Source organism: Tinamus guttatus, unplaced genomic scaffold, assembly GCF_059628265.1.
Source record: "Tinamus guttatus ecotype Peru unplaced genomic scaffold, ASM5962826v1 Tinamus_guttatus_pri_ptg000583l, whole genome shotgun sequence".
Classification (NCBI taxonomy): domain Eukaryota; kingdom Metazoa; phylum Chordata; class Aves; order Tinamiformes; family Tinamidae; genus Tinamus; species Tinamus guttatus.
This window is the reverse complement of record NW_028289117.1, coordinates 1,510,662-1,530,314: the sequence shown is the minus strand read 5'-3', so window position 1 is coordinate 1,530,314 and position 19,653 is coordinate 1,510,662. Positions and strand designations below refer to the sequence as shown.

Genomic DNA, 19,653 nt, shown 5'->3' with positions numbered 1-19,653 from the left:
CCACGCCGCGAGTGAGGCCCTCGGCGGCCACTCAAAGAGCCCCGCGGGCCCCGGGCTCCCTCCCCCCCCGCGCCTGCCAGGGCTGCTGTCGTGGGACCCCCCCGAGCCCTGGCGCGGTCCCCGCGGAGGGGGCAGCGCCGCAGGGCTGGGTGTCCCTTCCCCTGCCCACCTCCGCTGGCCGGGAGCGCTCTGCCCGACGCCGCGCGGCTCTCGCGTTAATTCTTTTCACATGTGAGAGAGGTGGGCGCGGAGCAACGTGCTTGGCATAAATTAAGAGGCAGCGGCCGCGGACAGCGCTTCTCCTCCCCGGGCCCTCCCGGCACCGCGGGCATGGAGGGCGAACGGACAGACGGAGCGCCCCGCGCTCCTTTCCCGCGGCTCTTTTGCCTCGATGTAAATTTCTTCCCCCACGCCCCCAGCACGACGGGGGGCTTCAGCCCCCTTCCCCGTGCCCCGCTCCACCCCGTCCTCTGCGCGCTAGGACCATGGACAGAGCTCGAGGCGCTGCCGCCCTCGCGCAGCACAAACCTGCGCGGAACAAAGAGCGGCCACGCTGCAAACTCTGCGCAGGGTGGGGGGTCCGTAGCGCCCCTCGCCGCTGCGCGCGGGCGGGCCAAGCTGCGGACATGCGCTGCTACCCTCTCTGCCACCCTCCGCGCCGAGGGGAGGCACGGAAAGCTGCCAGGCTAATGCAATTAGGCTCCACTCTAATCTCATCCCGTCTAATCTGTGCACGCGGGTTTATCTTTTCAAAGCGATACCCCTTGGCGCGGATGCTGGACGGACGCGAATGAACTTGGAGCGAGGGCGGCGTTGGGAAGTTCACAGCGCAGGCAGGGCAGGTAGCGCTCTGCGGGCTACCTTGCACACATCGTGCTACTTGCACATACTACATACTGATCGTATTTCTACTGCGTTGTAGCTAGAAATGCTTCCAGCGAGTCCTGCAGTCGCGCTGCAACACAGCGGATTGCATTACATGGTGCAATATACACGATTTGTACAATACAGAACAAGCATGCAAAATAAATGCAATTCTGTATTGCATGCATCTTCATTTTTCTCGGGGGAAAGATGAGTAGATCTTTTCGTATATATACAATCTTGTAAAGAATAAAAGCACAACTTACCTTTCTCTCCTCAGCTTAAAAAAAAAAAAAAAAAAAAGTAACGGTGCCGTTCAGTTCCCAATAAAGAAGAGTACGAGGCAGATGGGTAGCTCTCTGGAGACAAAATGCAAGAACTAAACTGTGGACAGTTGCGAAGAAAGCAAAGGCAAAAAATATCCTCTCCCTCCCCCCCCCCCCAGCAGTCCAACATTCGTGAGATATATATATATATATATATATGTATCTATATATATATAAAGGGAAATTTACAAGGGAGGGATACTCGGGCAGGAGGGAGTGACAGGACGGCGCTCCCTTCGTCTCCCGGCTGAACAAAAAGCGGAGCGGGGCGGGATGGGAGGGGGGCAGCGGCGGAGGAACAAAGGGAAGGAAGGAGGGAGGGATGGACGGGCGGGCCGGCCGCGGGCTTCCCGCGTGCGCTGCCTCCTCGCTAGGGCCGCGCCGCCGGGGCGAGCTGCTGCTGCCGCATGGCGTGGAGCCGCGTGGGGGGAGGGTGCCGTGCGGCGGGGCCGCCCGCCACGATGATTTATAGCCGCCCCGGCTCCCCCGCCGCGGCCGCCGTTACGGCGCGTGCCTGCGGCTGCGCGGCGCGTGGCCGCGGGGGAGGCGCGGGTGCGCGTCCGCGCGTGGGTGCGCGCCGCCCTTACCCCCCACGCACGCCGCCCCCGTCCGCGCCCGCCCCGTCCGCGCCCGCTCCTACCCGCGGCGCGGCGCGCGGCATCAGTCCGCAGCCGGGCGCAACGTAGCGTGCTGCTGCCGCCGCGCGCCCCCATTGGCCCGGCCGCCCCCTCCCCGCCGAGGCGGCGGCAGCCCATTGGCCGCGGCGCGCCGCCGCTCGGCGGTCCCCGCGGCGCCCCGTTTCAGGGTGCGTTGCGGCGCGCGGGGCGGTGCAGGGGTTGCGCGGCGTTGCGCGGGCGTCGCGCGGCGTTGCGATGCGCGGCGGCAGCGCTCCGCGTTGCCGATGCTGGGCGGCGGCCCGAGGCGTGGGATTGCGGCGCCAGACGGTGCCCACGTCGCTACGGGGACATCGGAGCAGCCCTGTGGGAGCCCCGCGCAGTTCCTGCGATTGCGTTGGAAAAGAGCAATTCGTCCTTTTTTTTTTTTTTGGTGGTGATGGTGGTGCGTTTTTTTTTTCTTTTTTAATATTTTAGTAATAATACTATTAGTATTATTATTTTCATCACGTAAGAGCGGCCGGTTGGAATACAGACCTTCTTGTCCAGAAGAGCACGGTCCGGGCTGGCGGAGTAGTCCTGCCTTTGCAGCAGAAGCCGCTAGAAATTATGTTATGCTTGCGCACCCCATAGTGCCCTGGAAAAACGTGTGCCAGTATTCGTTTTAAAGTTATAGATCTGCCCAGAGATTGTTCTTGCAATCTGCCCTCTCACAAGTGGACATATTAATGAGAAGTGGTTCTTCTAACTAACGTTATGGAGTGCAGAGAAAGGAGGCGAATGGAGAGAAAAAAAAAAGTTCCCAGAAAAAAAAAAAATCAATGCTGCAAGGGGGAAACAATTCTGCACATGCTGTTTATTTCTTACACTTCTTGTCCTTCGATCTTCGTTTCTTTGTGTAATCTGAAATGCTTCCTGGAGACACTTTTCTTCCGCCTGACACAAATTAGAGCGGGCACATAATGTACTTCCAATATCAAAATATGCTCTTCAGAAAGGAAATCCTTCAGATGCTTATTTACTATAGTCTGTTTTATTTTGTTGTTGTTTGTTTTGTTTTGTTTTTCATGTAAAAAGTTGCGAACTGAAGAGGTATATGGTTTCAAAGGTAGGCATAAAATAAGTTTGTGTTCCTTGAGAGCGTCCTTGAGTGTTTATAAATGAATAATACCACGAAGGAGAAAACATGCTTGTTTATCTATCTTTTGGTTCTTGTGATCTCCATATCCAATCACTGTGGCAATTACTAAGTAGCACACAGGGCCTGATTTTACATCTCACATAACTAATTGCTTTCCAAATGTAGCTGACACTTTTCTAGGACATGCAGTCTTTATCTGATCAGTAACAGTCTATCGTCAGCTTTTTGAGTCAGTCACACTCCGAGAAAAGGAAATGAATGACTCCTTGGTGTCATGAAGTAGCAATCCCAAAAGCTGAATGAAGAACTGATCGTTTTATTATTATTATTATTTCTTTTTTCTTTTTTTTTCTACCAATGATTCCATACTGAAGGTGCTCCTGCAAGAGTCCTGCATTAAGTAATGTCTGTTTAGTTTCGTTTGAAAAAATGCGTGTAAATTATGCTTTCAGTAATGTCAGCATTTGAGAATACCTTGTGAGGTTATACGATCACTCAACTAATACCTGTCGATGACTCTTGCCTCTCTATGGCACCTCTTACGCTCTGTAAAACTGCTTTTAAATGCCTGTTAATGATACCACAATTAAAATTAACTTTGTCATGTTCCTTTTCAAAACAGATATTGCAAAGTTTTGTATACGTCTGTTGAAGAAAATGCAATTATTTGTGCTGTGATGATTTCTGAAGTGAAGATTAGACTGGAGACCAAGTCGTATGTATTTGTGAAACTTGTGTGTGTTCTGCCTTAGTGTTACTAAGCATTCTATTCCCTAGGCGTTCTGCCTAGTATTACTAGTATTCCTAGGTATTAATTGTTTCTGATCACTTGCATCCCCCTGTCTACTTTTTGCTGGGAGTGTTTGAGCAAACAACAATGTTCTATAGTAGGAAAAAAAAAATAAAAAGCTCCCTAAAATTCCAGAGCAATTTAAATCATTGCTAAAACAAGGCAGTCGTATGAATAAAATATAGGACTTCTCGCGCTGAAGGGACATTTTATTCGTTTAGCCGTGCTGAACAGCCCATTCCCTCTAGGGTTGGGAGGATAGGGCGCAGAAGCGAAACCTGCAAAGTGCCGCAAAATAGCAGCAAAGGAGCATTTTGACAACTCGGAAAAGTGGGGAGGGGAGAGAGAAAAAGAGAAGGAAAGGGAAAAGGCGAAGAGGGAAAGAGGGATTCGGCCGCAGCCATCCCCGCGCCGCCACCAGCTCCAGCACCACGGACAGCGGCGCCCGCCCCCGCCACGGCCCCCGCCCTCCGGTCGCTTCCCGGCGCTCCAAAGGGGAATTTCCTCCCTCCTCCTCTCTCTCCTCCACCAGGAAAACAGATAAATAGGCAGAAGCCATAAGGTATGTGGTGTCTCTTTGAGGTCAGTCTCCTTCACTTCAGGCAAAAGGTTCCTGGTTAGTGGGGATCATGTGTAAAGCTGCGTTCTTGCGAGGGAGGCAGGGAGCTGAAAGGAGTTACTGCACCCGTAGGGCCTAGATGGGTTATTTTTATCAGTGCAAGCTGAGGGTTTTTTTTTTTTTTTTTTTTTTTTTTTTTTCCTGGTAGTTCAATAAACAATAACAGGCATTCATGGTTCAGAGTAAGTCTTTGGACAGAAACTTCTTGGTACGAAACAGACCTGTACATCAGTACAGCTTTGTGATTGTCGCACTATCTATGATAGTACAAGCATTGCAACCAGTGCTGTTATTCTCTGCCCTATTACATAGCAATGTCTGAGTATTAATAAAACCGTTGGTAAGTGGTGTAGGGAAGGGGATTTTTAGTTTTTATTTTAGTTTTATTGAGAATATTTGTAAAAACTCATTTCCAGAAAGGTAACAGTTGCTGCTTGGGTTTCTGCAGGCAACTGTGTAGTCTTAATCCAGATAAAAATAATACCTGAAAGAAACTGCCTGTTCATTCAAATCATTGCATCTTTGCTTGTTTCCTACTGTGATGATCTGGAAAGAGGCAGATTTCTGCTGCAGCATGGTTTCATCAACTTCTTCCATTGAAGATTTATATTTTCAATACATGTAATACATGCTTAATTATAAAATAATATGACTGTGTCAACCAGTCAATTGCTTCCATTGACCTCTTTTGTGTTCAGATCAAAGGCCTGCACAATTGAGAAAGTGACAGCACCAGCGCACAGTAACAAAGCTGTAGTTTGTACTAAAAGTGGACTACGGCCCAGAGAGGTAGGGTAGCTAAAGAAACAGCTGTCTTATCAGCACACTGCAGAGATGGAGATGGCTCAAGGGGTCCTCAACAGATAATCACTTGAATAGGTTTGTAATGTGCCAAACTTCACGCTTGATAACACCAGTCCAGAGCAGAAAACGGCAGAGATCCAGCTCCATTCTATCTGCACTATAAATTAAGAAATTGAAATTCAGGTGGCATAGCCAGAATGTTGCTGATAGTCCACTGAAGTAAACTGTCATTAGCATGCTGTCAACGAAGAGAAATTATTTCTCTTTTTGTGTGCTGCTTTAATAATAATTAAAAAAACTAACAATTCTCCCAAAAGTACCTCAGCTGGGGTGGAGTTTTCTCTTCTGTTCCTGATCTGTTCTCATCTGTTGTAACATACCTTGGAGACACAGAACAAGCTGTTCGTTTTTCTAACAAGTTCTTTACAAAAGATAAGGATATAAAAACAACAGAAAAACACTTTGAAACTGCAGTGGTTTATTGTCAGTTCCCTATTTCCTCTGCAGGAGAAGGAACTGCACTGTGATTTTTAATAAACGGCCATCAAGCTTACATCAAAACACATAAACTCACTTTTGCAACAGACAATAAAAGCATGTATTGTGAGCACAGATGAACAAAAACTAATTGGTGATGTGAATGGCATATATAATGAGCTTTAGAATTATTTGCTTGACAAAAAATAAAAAAGACCCATAGGACATGCTAAGTCTATTAGACTGTTTTTAACTGTGCATTTTGTTTGACTAATGGCATCAAATTGGAATACTGTTGCTTCACCCTTTTTGAGCAGATGCACCTACTTTAGAAAGTGTTCAGCTTTGATTTGATTTTTTTTGTTTTTTCCTGAAGAAATTTTTATGGAAAATTCAATTAGAAGTGGTGAAGATAGAGTGTATAATCCGAGGTCGCATGGTGTTATTTTCTAAAGAAGGAATGGCTACCTTCACTTCACTCATTGTAATGATTCCATAAAAGCCAGAGTACCTGAAAAGTTTATAAGCCATTATGTTAGCTATTTTCTGTCGATTAAAGCTAACTTTCAATCTTCTTTAGATAATAATTAAAGGCAGGGCCAGCTTTATTTCTTAAGATGAATTGTTGGGTATGTATACAAAGAAGAAGTTAACAGAAGCACAGCCTGTCATCGCTTAATCTTGGACCCATTCCTGACCACTCCCAGATAATCCTGATTATACAATCAGATGTATTTGGTCTTAGTCTGTTGCTTAGAAGTATTCAAGATAGAGACTTGCCAAAGAAGAAGTGGAAGAAACCCCAGGAGATAACTAATTTCTTTCATGCTTGCAGCAAATAAGTTTTTTTAGAGTCAAAAGGAAAAAGCAGAATGGGGTGGGAGAAAAAGGAATCTTTGGTGTTTGTACTTTACTGGAAACGCTTCTCTGCTGTTCCTAAAATTAGAAGGTCATCTAAACCTGCAGTGGGGAGAAAAGTGAAGTGACTTGGAGAGAGCTGGAAAGTAAGGATGGAGAAGGTCAAACTAATTCAAAGACCTTGTTGGAACTCTCTATGATTTTAACACTTTCTAGTTACAGATATGTGTCTTTTCCAGACATTTGCTCTTTAAGATGTATTTCAGAAATTTACAAGTAGATATGTAATTTAATCAAAATCACAAATCAGAGAGAAAACTAAACTGCAACAATACCTTTTTGGCCCTCATAATTTTGTGGGGATTGTGATTTTACTCTTAATGATCAGGTTGAAAATTATCTAAATGACCAGTTTTTCTGCTTTTTAATGGCAAAACTATTCATCTGTGGATTACTTAATTACTTTCACAGGGGCTACAACCCCTATTTTTGTTCTCTTTAAAAGCTAGAGGTTTTGTTTCCTATGCTTCTAAAATTCAGTTTCTTGCATCAGAATTGTCATGCAGAGCTGTGTACCCCTCGGATTCTTCTTGAGATGAGTCATCAGCAAAATCCAGACCATAAATGATCCAGACCGTCTATCTGAAAATATTTAAAGGTTTTTCAAACTAATAGAAATATACTGAGTTGTAATATGGCTTACTGGAATAAAAAATGTGATCGAATTACAGCCAATGATTCTGATGATATAATGAATATTTCCTGACTGTTGAAAATTCTGCTAAATGTATCTGGTCCTTAGGCAATATATATACACCTCAAAATTGGCTCACTAGGTTCACTCTGCCATTTCCTTTTTTTTTTTTTTTTGAGGGAAAGGTAATTTTTTTTCAGAGATTCAGGGAAAGGTAGATGTCGTTCTTGTTTCAATATTCAGAAGCCAACTGCTTATTATTTTGAAGAATTTCACAAAACTGTAGCAGGAAGAAACAGTTAATAGGGATCTGCCAGGAACAAGGCATTAGCCAAATTCCATATCTTTTAAAGTCAAGTCAATATTTCTAACCACGGTTTGTGAGATGCAACATGATTATGGAAACTATGGAAAACAATTAGCAGAAGTAGTAAACAAACAGGTCAAAATACTTGGTGTGTAATTTCAGATTGTAAGATGATTCTTTGGAAATGCATGTTTTAATATCTGCAGAATACAGATGGGTAAATATAAATGGCAGAAGATTTATTTATAGAAAGATCATAATCAAATGTGCAAATGAAAAAAAAAAGAAAAGAAAAATAGAAGCACTGTTGAAGAGTTTACCACAAATTAGCAGGGTTATTGGACTGTGATGTTGAAAAAAAAGGGAGATTTCACTCTGTTAAATGAGTGACTCATGTGTCAATGAGATTGTGATTGGAAAAGACATTCATGGATATGATCCTTATTTGGTATTGATGTGTTCAAAACATAATGCTTAATTTCCATTTATCTGTGTTTTAAAGACAGAAAGAAAGAACCCAGAAAGTGTCAGGAAAAGAACATGCCTAGCATCTTAGTATGCTTAGCATGATTCTTGAAGATATTTTAAGGGAGAGTTTGTTTAGAAATGGGAACACTGCAAATGATATACAAAAATGCTTCTAGAATCACTCTTACTGGCAGATTACAGACATGTAGTTTTCATGGGAACTAGAGGGAAAGAAATAAAGAAATAGAGAAAATAGCTTATTTTGCAAAACAAAAACCCATGTTAACTAGCAAGGAACACTCTTTAGGAGTAGTTAAGCACAGGAACACATTATTTAAGCAAGTTGTTGAAATTGAAAAGAAGTGAGATGATATACATTTTATTTTCCTCAGGTAATTAGAATAAAATCCTTGGTCTTTGAAAAATCATTAGGGGATTTACTTTTCTTACTTATATCATTCCCTGTCACCGATATGAGTAAAATTTAACTTAATGCTTTTTTTTTATAATCAATTACATTTGTTTCTGAAAGAAATCAAGAAAGAAATAGATCTAACAGGCTGTGAAAACCTGTGAAGTACTAATCAAGTTGTCTACACATTTTTCCTTCTTTTTTTTTTTTTTAGCAAATGTATTGAAACCAAGCAGGTAGTATTATTTTGAATGAAGTTACTTATAATGTAGTATTATCCCAAATAAATGAAAAGAATGATTGCTTTTTGGTTTCTTATATCTCTATCTTCGAAGTAACTTTTGGAGTTGAGCAACAATTTTTTATTATTATTTATTTATTTTGAGGCAGACTTAGACTGGACATGGGATTCCGGAATTAAACTGATAATCTTCACTCAGAAAAATTCATGCTTCCTTTAGTAATCAATATTTGGAGACTTAAATTTTGAAGCACAACCCTGCTAAAGCAAAATTAGGTCTTACAGCACTGTATTAATAGCATAAATGCAGATATCTGCCAAATTTGTTTCAATGAAAAATAAAAATTGTACATTTTAGAAGGAATTCTCAGCTCTGATGATCAATGCTAAGAATTCACCTGTAATCTGTGCAACGGTCTACAGCGACCTCATTTTCACCTTCAAATGGTAGAATCCTGAAAGATAATGTGATTAAGAGCCTAAATTCAATTTTATTGGTCCAGAAATAGGTTTTAATAGCAAAAAAAGTTTTTATGCAATACTTCCTTGAAGTTCTTCCATGAAAGATGTGTTTCTCCTTCCAACCATTTCCATGATCCATGATTTTCTATGTGCTTTACTTTACGTGAAATGTAAAATTCTTTATATGAGATTTAAAATTGATTTCTCCAAGAATTCCTGTATTTAAAAAAAGGAAAGCAAAGTCATATCCTGTGTCAAGATGATATAAAATATGTGTCTTATTACTCAGATCTGTGTTGCAGATATGAGATTTGCCTTCTTCCTCAGGTTATCTTTAACCCTTTAGAACCTAATTTGTCTTTTTTAAAGTTTTGTCAGGGAAAGACAAGATAGAACTTGCATTACTGGATATCTTTTAGATTCTGAAAGCACTGCCTTTCTACTATCCATATTTCCGATGTTCATGACAAACGATGAAAGCAAGGAAACAAATAGCAAGCAATGAAGTCACAGTTAGTAAAAATCCTGTAGCAAGGATTATTTAGCCTTTCTATTCACAGTCCTTTTTCTCATATTTTCCCAAACAAATATTGAGAGTGACAAGGTCTATAGTAGGTATTTTGCTGCAGCAGCACTTCAGCAGTGCTAGTAGCTGATGTAGTAATATAAAAATAAATAATAGGTTACTGTTCAAATATTTATTTCATACTTTCTGGCTAGAGTTTCTCCTTCATCCTTGTAGAATGCCTCTCTTGGTGTCGCTGAGCATTAAAAACACGAGTATGATAACTTAACTATGTCTATCTTCTCACTCTTTGTAACCCAGATGTGTGATACTTATATATTACCTCCAAAGGAAATCACAGTAGTTCATCCAGCCCCTCATTTTCTAAGCATACCAATCCCCTTGTTTCCAGAGCATGTCCCAACAGCCTAATACTTTGCAGGATTTTTATTCTTTTGTTGTTGTTGTTGATCAGTTTAGGTCTGAAAAGTCTACTACATAGCTAATGTGTACAAATGAGCACTAAATTAATCTAACACAAATCCGTTGTGCTTTTTTTCTGCAACATTTATTGTTTGTAATAATTGTGTTTTCCATGTTTGCTGTGGAAAATTAAGAAAGAGAGATGAGCTATTTATGATCTGTATTTTCATGGATTCACCAGAGGTTTGATATAGTGTGCATCCTAAGCACATGAGCCTTTAAAAGCACATCGGTTTGGGGTACGAGGCTGTCTCGTGCTTGCCCTTTGCAAGAAGAGAAAAACAAGGTGTTCAAGAATGGGAAGAGGAGTTATAAAGAGAACAAAATGACTAGACTGTTTAAACACACAAAGAAGAGAGGAGTTCAGAAAGTATTTTAGGCTGTATGTATTTATATGAGAGAGTGGAGCTAGCACATATGGAGCATGTGAGAGAAATCAGGGAGAGAACAGAGTCTCTGGTTATGCAAAGACATAAGATTGAAATTTTTGTTTTTTTCATCTATCAGAACAGTTTTTTTCACTAAAAACATTTTTAGGCTAATAAAAGATGGAGAGGGAGAGAAAGGTTCAGTCCTTGCATTTCCATACAATCTGAGAATAACTGATCAAGCTCGATTTTATGGAGGGATCTGCTCGCCTCTCAGTCCATGATGCTATCATTTTGCTACTTTTTGGTGATACTGAGGAGAGGACACATGAGATCATTTAAAATGACAAGGCTAGTGTTGGTTTCTGTCTAATTGCTGACTCACCAGATTCCCCTGCCATCTCTGCATCCTAACCCAACTCTACATCATAAAGTGCTGATTCAGTCACATCCAAACATTGTTATAAGTTGTCAAAATGTCCTGAACAGAAAGAAATGGCATAACCCCAGGATTTTCTATTTTTTTCTATTTTTCCTTAAGAGCAAGATACGAACCAAGAAAATGTTTACAGAGTGACAATGAGTAGACAGTTTGCTTGCAAGTTTTGCCAGTGTTTTTGTGGAAAATGGTTTTTATCATTTCTATTTGGATAAGACTTGGGAGTAGGGGCATATTTCTGTGAAAAATTCAGCACATACCCACTTTTTTATGGTAATCTTACTGAGATCAATAAATACTTATTCATAGTCTATAAACGGAAGGGAAGAGGAGGGAAGGGAAATAAAACTTTGAAATAGAAATCAATTCAGTATTTCAGCATTATTTCTTGGAGTTATCTGAGACTGAAGGAACCATAAAAATTATTTTTTCTAAGCCATGTTCTGCAGAGTGAAGTTGAATTAGAAATGTGTTTGAATAGCCAGAACTGGAGAACATCCTTTTTTGCATCTATCTTCAGACTAACTTATTGCTGGGAAATACTGGTGAGTTGTGGCTGTTTAGTGATAAATACGGCTAAACTTCCTGATTTCCTGGGGAAAAAGGAAAATAATTCACACTTGAAATTTTCAGTGTTTGAAAAGGGCTTTAAATTCCAGTTTGCATGGAAAGTACTAGTCATTTCATTATAGTGCAAATTTTGCATAGTGCAAATGTTGTTTGTGGGTGCAAAGGGAAGTGGAGAGGTTTGCCTGTGGAAAGGCTAAATGTCTCCCTTTCAGAGAGAAACCACGGATTTTATTTTGATATATGGGTACTGGAATCCCTTTCGCCAAGAAGCTACCTCTGAGCAGTTCACAGAGTCCTGTCAACCAGTGCTCTAGAGACCCCCATTAAAAGTCTGTTTCAAGACCCAATGTTCTTTCATTCTAGATACTTTTTGATTTCTTGATACCTATGGAAATGATGGTTTTCTGATGGTTGGACAAATTTAGCCTCTATTCTTATATAGGCATTTAAATTTAAGAAAAGAAAATTCACATTCATCTTTTTGTAAACTCTTGCTTTTTATTTTGTCATCTCCTTGGCATAACCATATAATACGGGGAACTAAAGCTGTGAAAGATTCCTGCTTTATGTGGTAAAGTATGAGTTTTTCAGATAGTCTGTCTTTGAAACTGTTGATGACAGTTTTTTTCATGTCCCCTTGAGTAGTGAGATGAGATTTATGCCAAAAAGCTGCACTGACAACCAGCATAAAGAAAGAGCAGAGGAAAAATGTCAACATATATGGTCTGACTACCTCCACTAAACTGCAGCAGCCTCACCTTAAAGAACAAGTTGAAGTTGAAGTATTTCCATTTGTAAGATAAACAGAACATTAGAAGATACTTGCAGAGTTTTAAATGCTGAGGCATTTTTACTATGATGTGAATAGAAGGACTGGTTATATATTTCAGCCAAGATATGTGGTGGGAGACATCTATACCCTTTTTATTGATGTTCATGGAGTGTCAGATATTGCAGCATCTTGGGAAGTAAAAAAAAAAAAAAAAAAAAACACAAACTTCTTGCCTTGAAACCTCCTCTTATCCCAATGAAGTGATGTTTAAATAACTGAACTGCCTTCAAGAAACTGTAGCTGCCATTTTTCTGCTTCTTCATGAGCTAAAATGGAGATAATTATCTAGTGGATGAGCAGGTTTAATGAAAGACAGTTTCTATTGGTATATTCCTGAAGCAGCAATCATCATCTGTTTGGCTTTTGAAGAGCAACAATTATAATCACTTAAATCCCCAACGGGAACAAAAATAGAACTTAGATTAGCATATAAATATACAGCTGGTTTGGGCAAGCCTAAAAAAAATCTGGGAAAATCATTCTAATTTGAATGCTATTCAAAATCACAAGCCAAATGGGTTCAGGAGTGTTTTTTTATGTTTCTTCTTATTCCTTTTTATGTTTTTTTCCCTCTGTTTTAAAGTAGTGTAGGTTTTTCCCAAAGCTTGGACATGAAGAACTGGTGCCAAGAAGGAGATTCAATAAAAACAATCACGAAGTTCATTTTAAAAGCAATAGACACATTTAGGTATTGCAATGCCTTCTTTAACAGATATTAATCAGGTATGTTTAATCAGGTATTAAACAGGTATCCCCAAAGATGAATGATAAATGTATTGCAGGTATAACAAGTGTTAAGTTGTACTCTGGAGATGAAAAATAAAATATTGCTGAGGCAGAGAGTTACATGTTCCTTAAGAATAAGAAAGTTCTTAAAATTCATGATACCTATTAAAATAAGATGTAAACAATGATTCCCTACCTGCATAAGCATAAAGGAAGATGAAACTGTTTTGGACAGTGACTTTTATAGTTAACAAAATTCATCCATCAAATAAGGAAAATTTGGAAATAAGGAAATGTGCTGAAATGTCCACATTTTGGACCTTTATTTGATAATTTGAGCTTCTGTGGGAAAGTCTTTGTTTCACTAAGCTGAGAACACAGAAATTGAATGGATTTTTTAAAACAGATTCATTACTGTAGATGTTTTATTTTTAGTAATTTGGCTTGAAATACTGAGTCTACTTATTTCAGTTAAAGTCAAATCAGAGAATATACAGCCACATTAATGAGATTCCAAAAAGTGACTTATTTCCAAAAACAAACCAACCAAACAAACAAACATGATTGTCTAGCATAAAACATCTAACTTGCCTTTACTTACAAGATATCATGTACTGAGGGACTTTGATGTGAAAAACAAACAGGACTGGAGAGTTTAACTGTTATTTGTGAGAAGAGACCTCTGAAATAAGAATTAACAATTGCAGAACTGAACTTCTACTTTATTTTGCTTAATAAAAATAGATGGTCAATGCAAATCTTGGGTAAATTTGCTTTTCTGCCTTTTTCAGCCCTGTGATCAACATTGGTCTGTCTTTCTACCCAGCCACTTAAATTTTTCACTTCCTTTCTTTCATTATCAGTCTTGGTATCAAATAACTCTAAAATAGAGTGCTCATTTTGTCTATGAGCAAATGAAGAAGAATATTTTTTCAAAGAAGAGGAAGCATTACTTCAGAAACTTGAAGTTGCTAAAAGCTACGATTGGCCAAAAATAGAGAAAATATATTATTTCTTAAATACAAAAATATATCTATTTTTAAAAAGGAAAAACAAACAAACAAATATACACATCCTTTATCTTACTTTCAGGTTAAAAAAAAAAAAAAAGGCCCCAAATGTCTTTCTGATAGCCTCCCTAAACCATTTGTATTCTCTTTACTTTGAACAACAAGAGTGCACTATGGGATGTAAAAATATATCAAAGCACATTTAGAAAAACATGGAATCAAATGACCACTCATTTTAAGATAAAATATAACTGAAAGTAGGTTGGAGAACCATTTTTACTCTTCTTCCCCTCATCATTCGCTCCCAACCAGAAAAAAAAAAAAAAAAGAGAGAGAGAGAGAGATTTTGATCCTCTTTCTTCTTCCTTTTTTAGGATTTAAAAAAATAAAATCTTGTATTTGGTACATACATGAAATATTCTAAGACGTCTGTATTAGTGTCCCAGATTCCTTTAATGAACAGTTTATAACCAGAGAGAAAAAATGAACACAATATGCATTAAGAATTGCACATAGCTCAGTAAAGCTAGATGAACATGAAAGTGGAAAGCATACCTAGAGAGAATACCCACCATCATTTCAGAACTTACTGACCCCAGCAGGTAAGACACAATGCAGAGAAGTAGTCATTGATGGTGGATATGCTTTATTCAGTAGAAAAACTGGTGAAGAAAAAAGAAACATTTTGAATAAGAGGATTTATAGATTTCTCCCCACATGGAGGTTTTATGTAGTCATATACATTGATACTGTTCATGACATTACATATTTAGGCTTTATATATAAAATTGGACAACCCAGTTCCCATTTCAAAAAAAGAAAAGAATCGTGGCAAGAAATGTGCCAGCTTTTCATGTGGCCAAAGAAGACTTTGTAGATTCATTCCTGACAGAGAAATGAGTCATAGCTCCTGGACTAAAGCACAGGGATTAAGATCAAAATATTACAAAAAAAAATGAGCAATATCTCATGCATAAACAAATTGTCTAGCATACAAACTGCTTACTGTCCACTCAGTGAAATAAGAACTTGGTCTTGTTAAACCTATTTTTATATGAATAACTTTCAATAGATACCACTCAGTTTCTGCTATTGCTAGTTAGTCTGACATTTTTATCACTTCATCACCAAACAACACTCCAAGCAAACAGCACAGCTTGTGAAGTCAACTTTCAAGAAAAACAGTTAGCTTTGATGAATGACACTCTCTGTTGCCTAAGCAGTTCAGTTTTAATACTAATTCTTTTTCAGAGGTACATATGTAGAGGTTCTGCTAATGTCAAAAGTGTCTAAACTGTGTGAAATTTGAAGTGCTGATTTTAATATCACAAAAACACAGAGAAGAGAAAGTCTACCTTAAAAGACGCAGATTTTATGCATTTTGCTCTTCTCTAAATCCTAAATAAATTTAACTCAGATGTTGAACTTTTAATTCTCTATAATGAATATGAGGTATGTGTGGTTAAGCAAGTACATTTGCCTGTATGTTCATAGACATATGGAACTGAAGCAGTTTCTGGACACCTACAATATTGTTAGAAGCATCAAAGGCATATGCTGATTCCAAAATTAGAGCACTTCTGATGTTCAGCTGATTATATGGTCAACACACTTAAATCTTTGCAGGATTTGGGTTAACCATTTTCTTTACATGAATTAGATAACATTCAAATGAGGAATGGAAAAAATATATTACCTGTCTTTATTAAAGTTGTTTCTTTACACAGATAGTTTTTGAACAAAGCAGTAAGATTTATCTTATATTTTTCTGCTTATAAGACCTCAAAAGGAAAAAGACTTAAGAGCACAATTCATTAGGTTAAAAATCAGTCAGGCTCTGTATGGACTTCTCAAACTAGGCATAAAATAATTTAAATGTTCCTTGCACTTCAGATAACACATATCAGCATTATTTGCAGATGTGAATGCTGCAACCGCTGTCATTTTAGTTTTCCATGCCTTGTACAAAGCACAAAAGGATTTAATTTAGAACTTTGATTCACAAAATGTAAAAGTTTTCTTTGAGTCGAGGAAGTATTTGTAAAAATTAGTAGTTGAACTAGTAGTTCAAACTTGTAGTATCAAACTATAGTAGTATCAAACTAGTAGTTTGATATCAGATCAAACTTGAATTATACATAAGACACAATGAAACATAACCTTGAAAAATGTCATAAATCAAAAACTTACAAAGTCATATAAATGCTTTGCAGATATAAAAACATTTGTGCTAATTCCATTTTAACATTGCATTGTATATCACTTTCAGTAATAACTCTTTAAAATAAAAGAATGAACTATTGCACTAAGGAGTTAAAACAAGAGGTGCCTGTAGTCTTGTTTCTTAAAGCTCTTAAATATGAAAGAATTGACTTTGTTGGCTTTTTTAACAGAATAAATGTTCTCAGTTCTACTTTTTTAACATTGGTATCTAGTAATTAGTATGCTCTTTCAAACTTTTTACTGTGGCAGTTTTACAAGGAAACAGTCTCAATGCTCTGTTTGAATGTTCGTAGGGAAGGAGAAGAAGGTCTGCACAAAAGAATAGTCTAGGCAAGCTGCAGGCAATCACCTTTTCCTTTACTTCAAATTTTCTAGACTTTTCTGCTGTATGATGTATTTCTGGTACTTTTTTATGGTGCCTTCCCATTTGAATTCTGACTTCTCACATCAAAGCTGGACTTTCAAGTAGGGAAATATAATATTTATATGGATGTCACAAAGTTCCCTCAATAAAGCCAAGGTAACTTCACCAAACGCACCAAGCAAGTACCAACTTAATTCTTACTCATCTGCTGCAAGATGTTTATATGAGTTTCCCACCTCACTCTTCATAATTTCCCAGACAGGACACTAGTATCATTCACAATCATTGCTTTAATTTTTGGTAACACTTTCGGCAGAACATTCATCCGTATGTGATGAGGAAAGTGATGTAAACTCCATCGGGAACAGCACATGTATTTTTTTCCAAGATATGGATAAATATAGAGGAAAATAATGGTTTTCCTCTACTATTATCTACACAGATTATCATATTCTTATCATTACTAAGCAATAAAATTCCATCAGTCTTTTGGGAGTATTTTTGGGGTGGTTGTCAAGTCTTTTATCAATAGTTTGGGTTAGGCTTGATAAATTGCATTCTTAGATTATCTTTTTTTTTTTTCCCCTATTTATACCTCAATGATGGCAAAATATATTGCTGTACAAAAAAAAAAAAAAAAAAAAAAAGACTTTCTTTTTCTTTTGGCTCTTCACCAAATGCTAGAACAAACAGACAGACTATACTTAAGCAATATATCAATTTGTCTCTTTAAAACTGCTGCAAAGACCTGGTAGGGGACACTCAAACTAGGTGCAGGCAATCCTCAGAAACCTTGATGACCACTTGCTCTGCTGGTGTTCAGAGCCACTCATACATAGAGAAGACCCCCAGTAGCAGATGCAGGTGAGTGTAGATCTGGGTTTTTTTTGGTTTGTTTGCTTTCTTTTCCTTTCTACATTACCATGCTGTGGTTAAACTGGCAGGATTTGGACAGGGAACATAAAAGGATTATAGGTAACTGGGAGGGTGGCTGCAGCCACTAAGAAAGATGTTTGGCTTAAAGGTGCGTTCATCTGAAATCTGGTGAGAAAATGAACTAATGGTTCACCTGCTTCTCCTTACCCATGAAGTTAATGGCGTTTGTGGAGAATATGTGCAATGGTATATATGGAGAATATGTGAAACTTATTCATTAGTCCTTGTCTTTTTTTTTTTTTTTTTTTTTTTGATTTAGAAGTCTTAATTTCTGGACAAAATCATTATCTTCCATTCTCTGTATTCACCAAATATTTTTGCAGTGTTTAAAACTATTCTAAATAAAAATGGAAATAAAGATGAAGTGAATCCTTAAGAGACATCCCTCAAAAAGTATAAATACTTCTAACCCCTCTATTTCATATGCTTGCTCTGAAAATAAAGCATTAATTCATGTGGTGGATCTGGTTGCCTTGGAGCCTTCTTGCCTACCAAAAACTGTTTACAGAAATACGTGTGTAGTTTACTACTTCCAAATTAACTTTCAGCACTATTAGCTTCAGCAAACTATTAGCTTCAGCAAGCACGGAGTCAAACTCAGATTAAGTTAGTATATGCTTATCCTTAAGGAATATTAAGCAGAATAGATATACATTTTAAAGACTACTGCCAGTCTCAGAGTATTCTGAAAAGAGAAGTAAGGGAAGCTACAGCTGGCATATATGTAGTTAAATTCGCTGTATATGCAATACATTAGCCTCATTATTACTGTCTGTGAAGAGATAGTATTTTTAAAAAGCAAAATCCAAGCCATTTAGTCATTAACGATGAAAGGATTCTAAAGAGAAAAAAATCCTAACATACAGTTTACTTATAAATCGCCACTGCAGACTTCAATATATATATATTAAAAAAAAAAACCCTTTCTATCTACATTCTTCAAACTATATAGGAGTTTTGGTCCATTTCAATAGTGTTTAATAGCTTTAAAAAGTGTTATCAAAGCTGTGATTGTATTTACCAGCATTTCCAGTTGTCCGAATTGCTTTAAGTCACGGCCAAGTTAAATAATACTGTCTTACAGCTATTTTCTACGGAAAGCACTCTGATATCCTCAGTAGAGGTTAATTATTACTGTCTACCACATGAAATAAAATCTAATCTCCTTTTTAATGTTACAAGCTTGGGAACGTTACCTCTGATAACCACAAAGTCAAGCGACTTCCTTTTTATTCCGTCTCATCCCTCCCTTGGATCAAGCACTCTGAGCGCTCATTCTTAAAAATAAAATGAAATAAAGTAGAAATAAAGCAAAACTCAATTTCCACTGCCTGTCTTGTTCCCTAAACTAGCACTTTTCAGGAGCCGGATGGGATCCTTTGCAGTCACATACTCGTTTGAGCATTCACAGATGCTATTTAAGTTTTGTTTTCCCCCGAGTGAAACGCCCAGAAAAGGCAGCGCGAGTGACCACCCTTCGCGGCACAAATCCCTCCGCGGGTTGAGGAGCCGCAGACGAAGCTTTGCCCCCTGCGCCGGTCCCCGCTCACAGCCGCCGCCCGGCGCCTTCCTCCCCCGCTGCCTCTTCCTCCTCGGGCGCCTGGCGAGGGGGGTCCCTGCTCCCTCGGATGCTCCAGAAGGTGACCCCAGGGCAGCCCTGTCTGAGTTTCGTGCGCACGATTTTCTCCCTTACTCGCCCCCATCGGCAGCTCTTCCCTTCCTCCTTTTTTTTTTTTTTTTTTTTTTCTTCCTCTTTTCTCTCTCTCTCTCTCTCCATTTTTCTTTTCCTGCCTCTTCCTCCCCCCGGATCCAAGAAGAAATTACAGTAATAATAATAACAAAATAATAATAAAAATCTCACTTACCATTGTGACATCACAGTGCTTTGTCATCGTCTCGGGACAAAGGGAAAAAAAAAAAAAAACACAAAGACATTCTTCCCCAAAGGAGAAGTATTTACACCGTATTTTTTCAAAACTGTTGGGCTGCGTGCACTGCTGGGGGCTTAAATCTTGTCTAGGGACCTCGGAACAAAAAGAGCACGTCCAGGCCAAATGCTGCAGCATCCCCCTCCCCCGACCTCCCGGGAAGGCAAGCAAGGGGATGGAGAGACTTGGACA

The 19,653-nt window shown here is 39.0% G+C and overlaps 1 protein-coding gene across 1 annotated transcript in view; it reads right to left on the bottom strand.

The window, feature by feature from the left end:
- Window positions 1–19,430, bottom strand: part of ELAVL2 (ELAV like RNA binding protein 2) — an 86,812-nt gene extending 67,382 nt beyond the window's left edge. Inside the window, exon 1 of the mRNA XM_088534676.1 lies at window positions 19,399–19,430. Coding sequence (XP_088390802.1) covers window positions 19,399–19,425 — 27 coding nt within the window. The 5' untranslated portion in view covers window positions 19,426–19,430. The remainder of the gene's footprint in view (window positions 1–19,398) is intronic.
- Window positions 19,431–19,653: the final 223 nt, after the last annotated feature.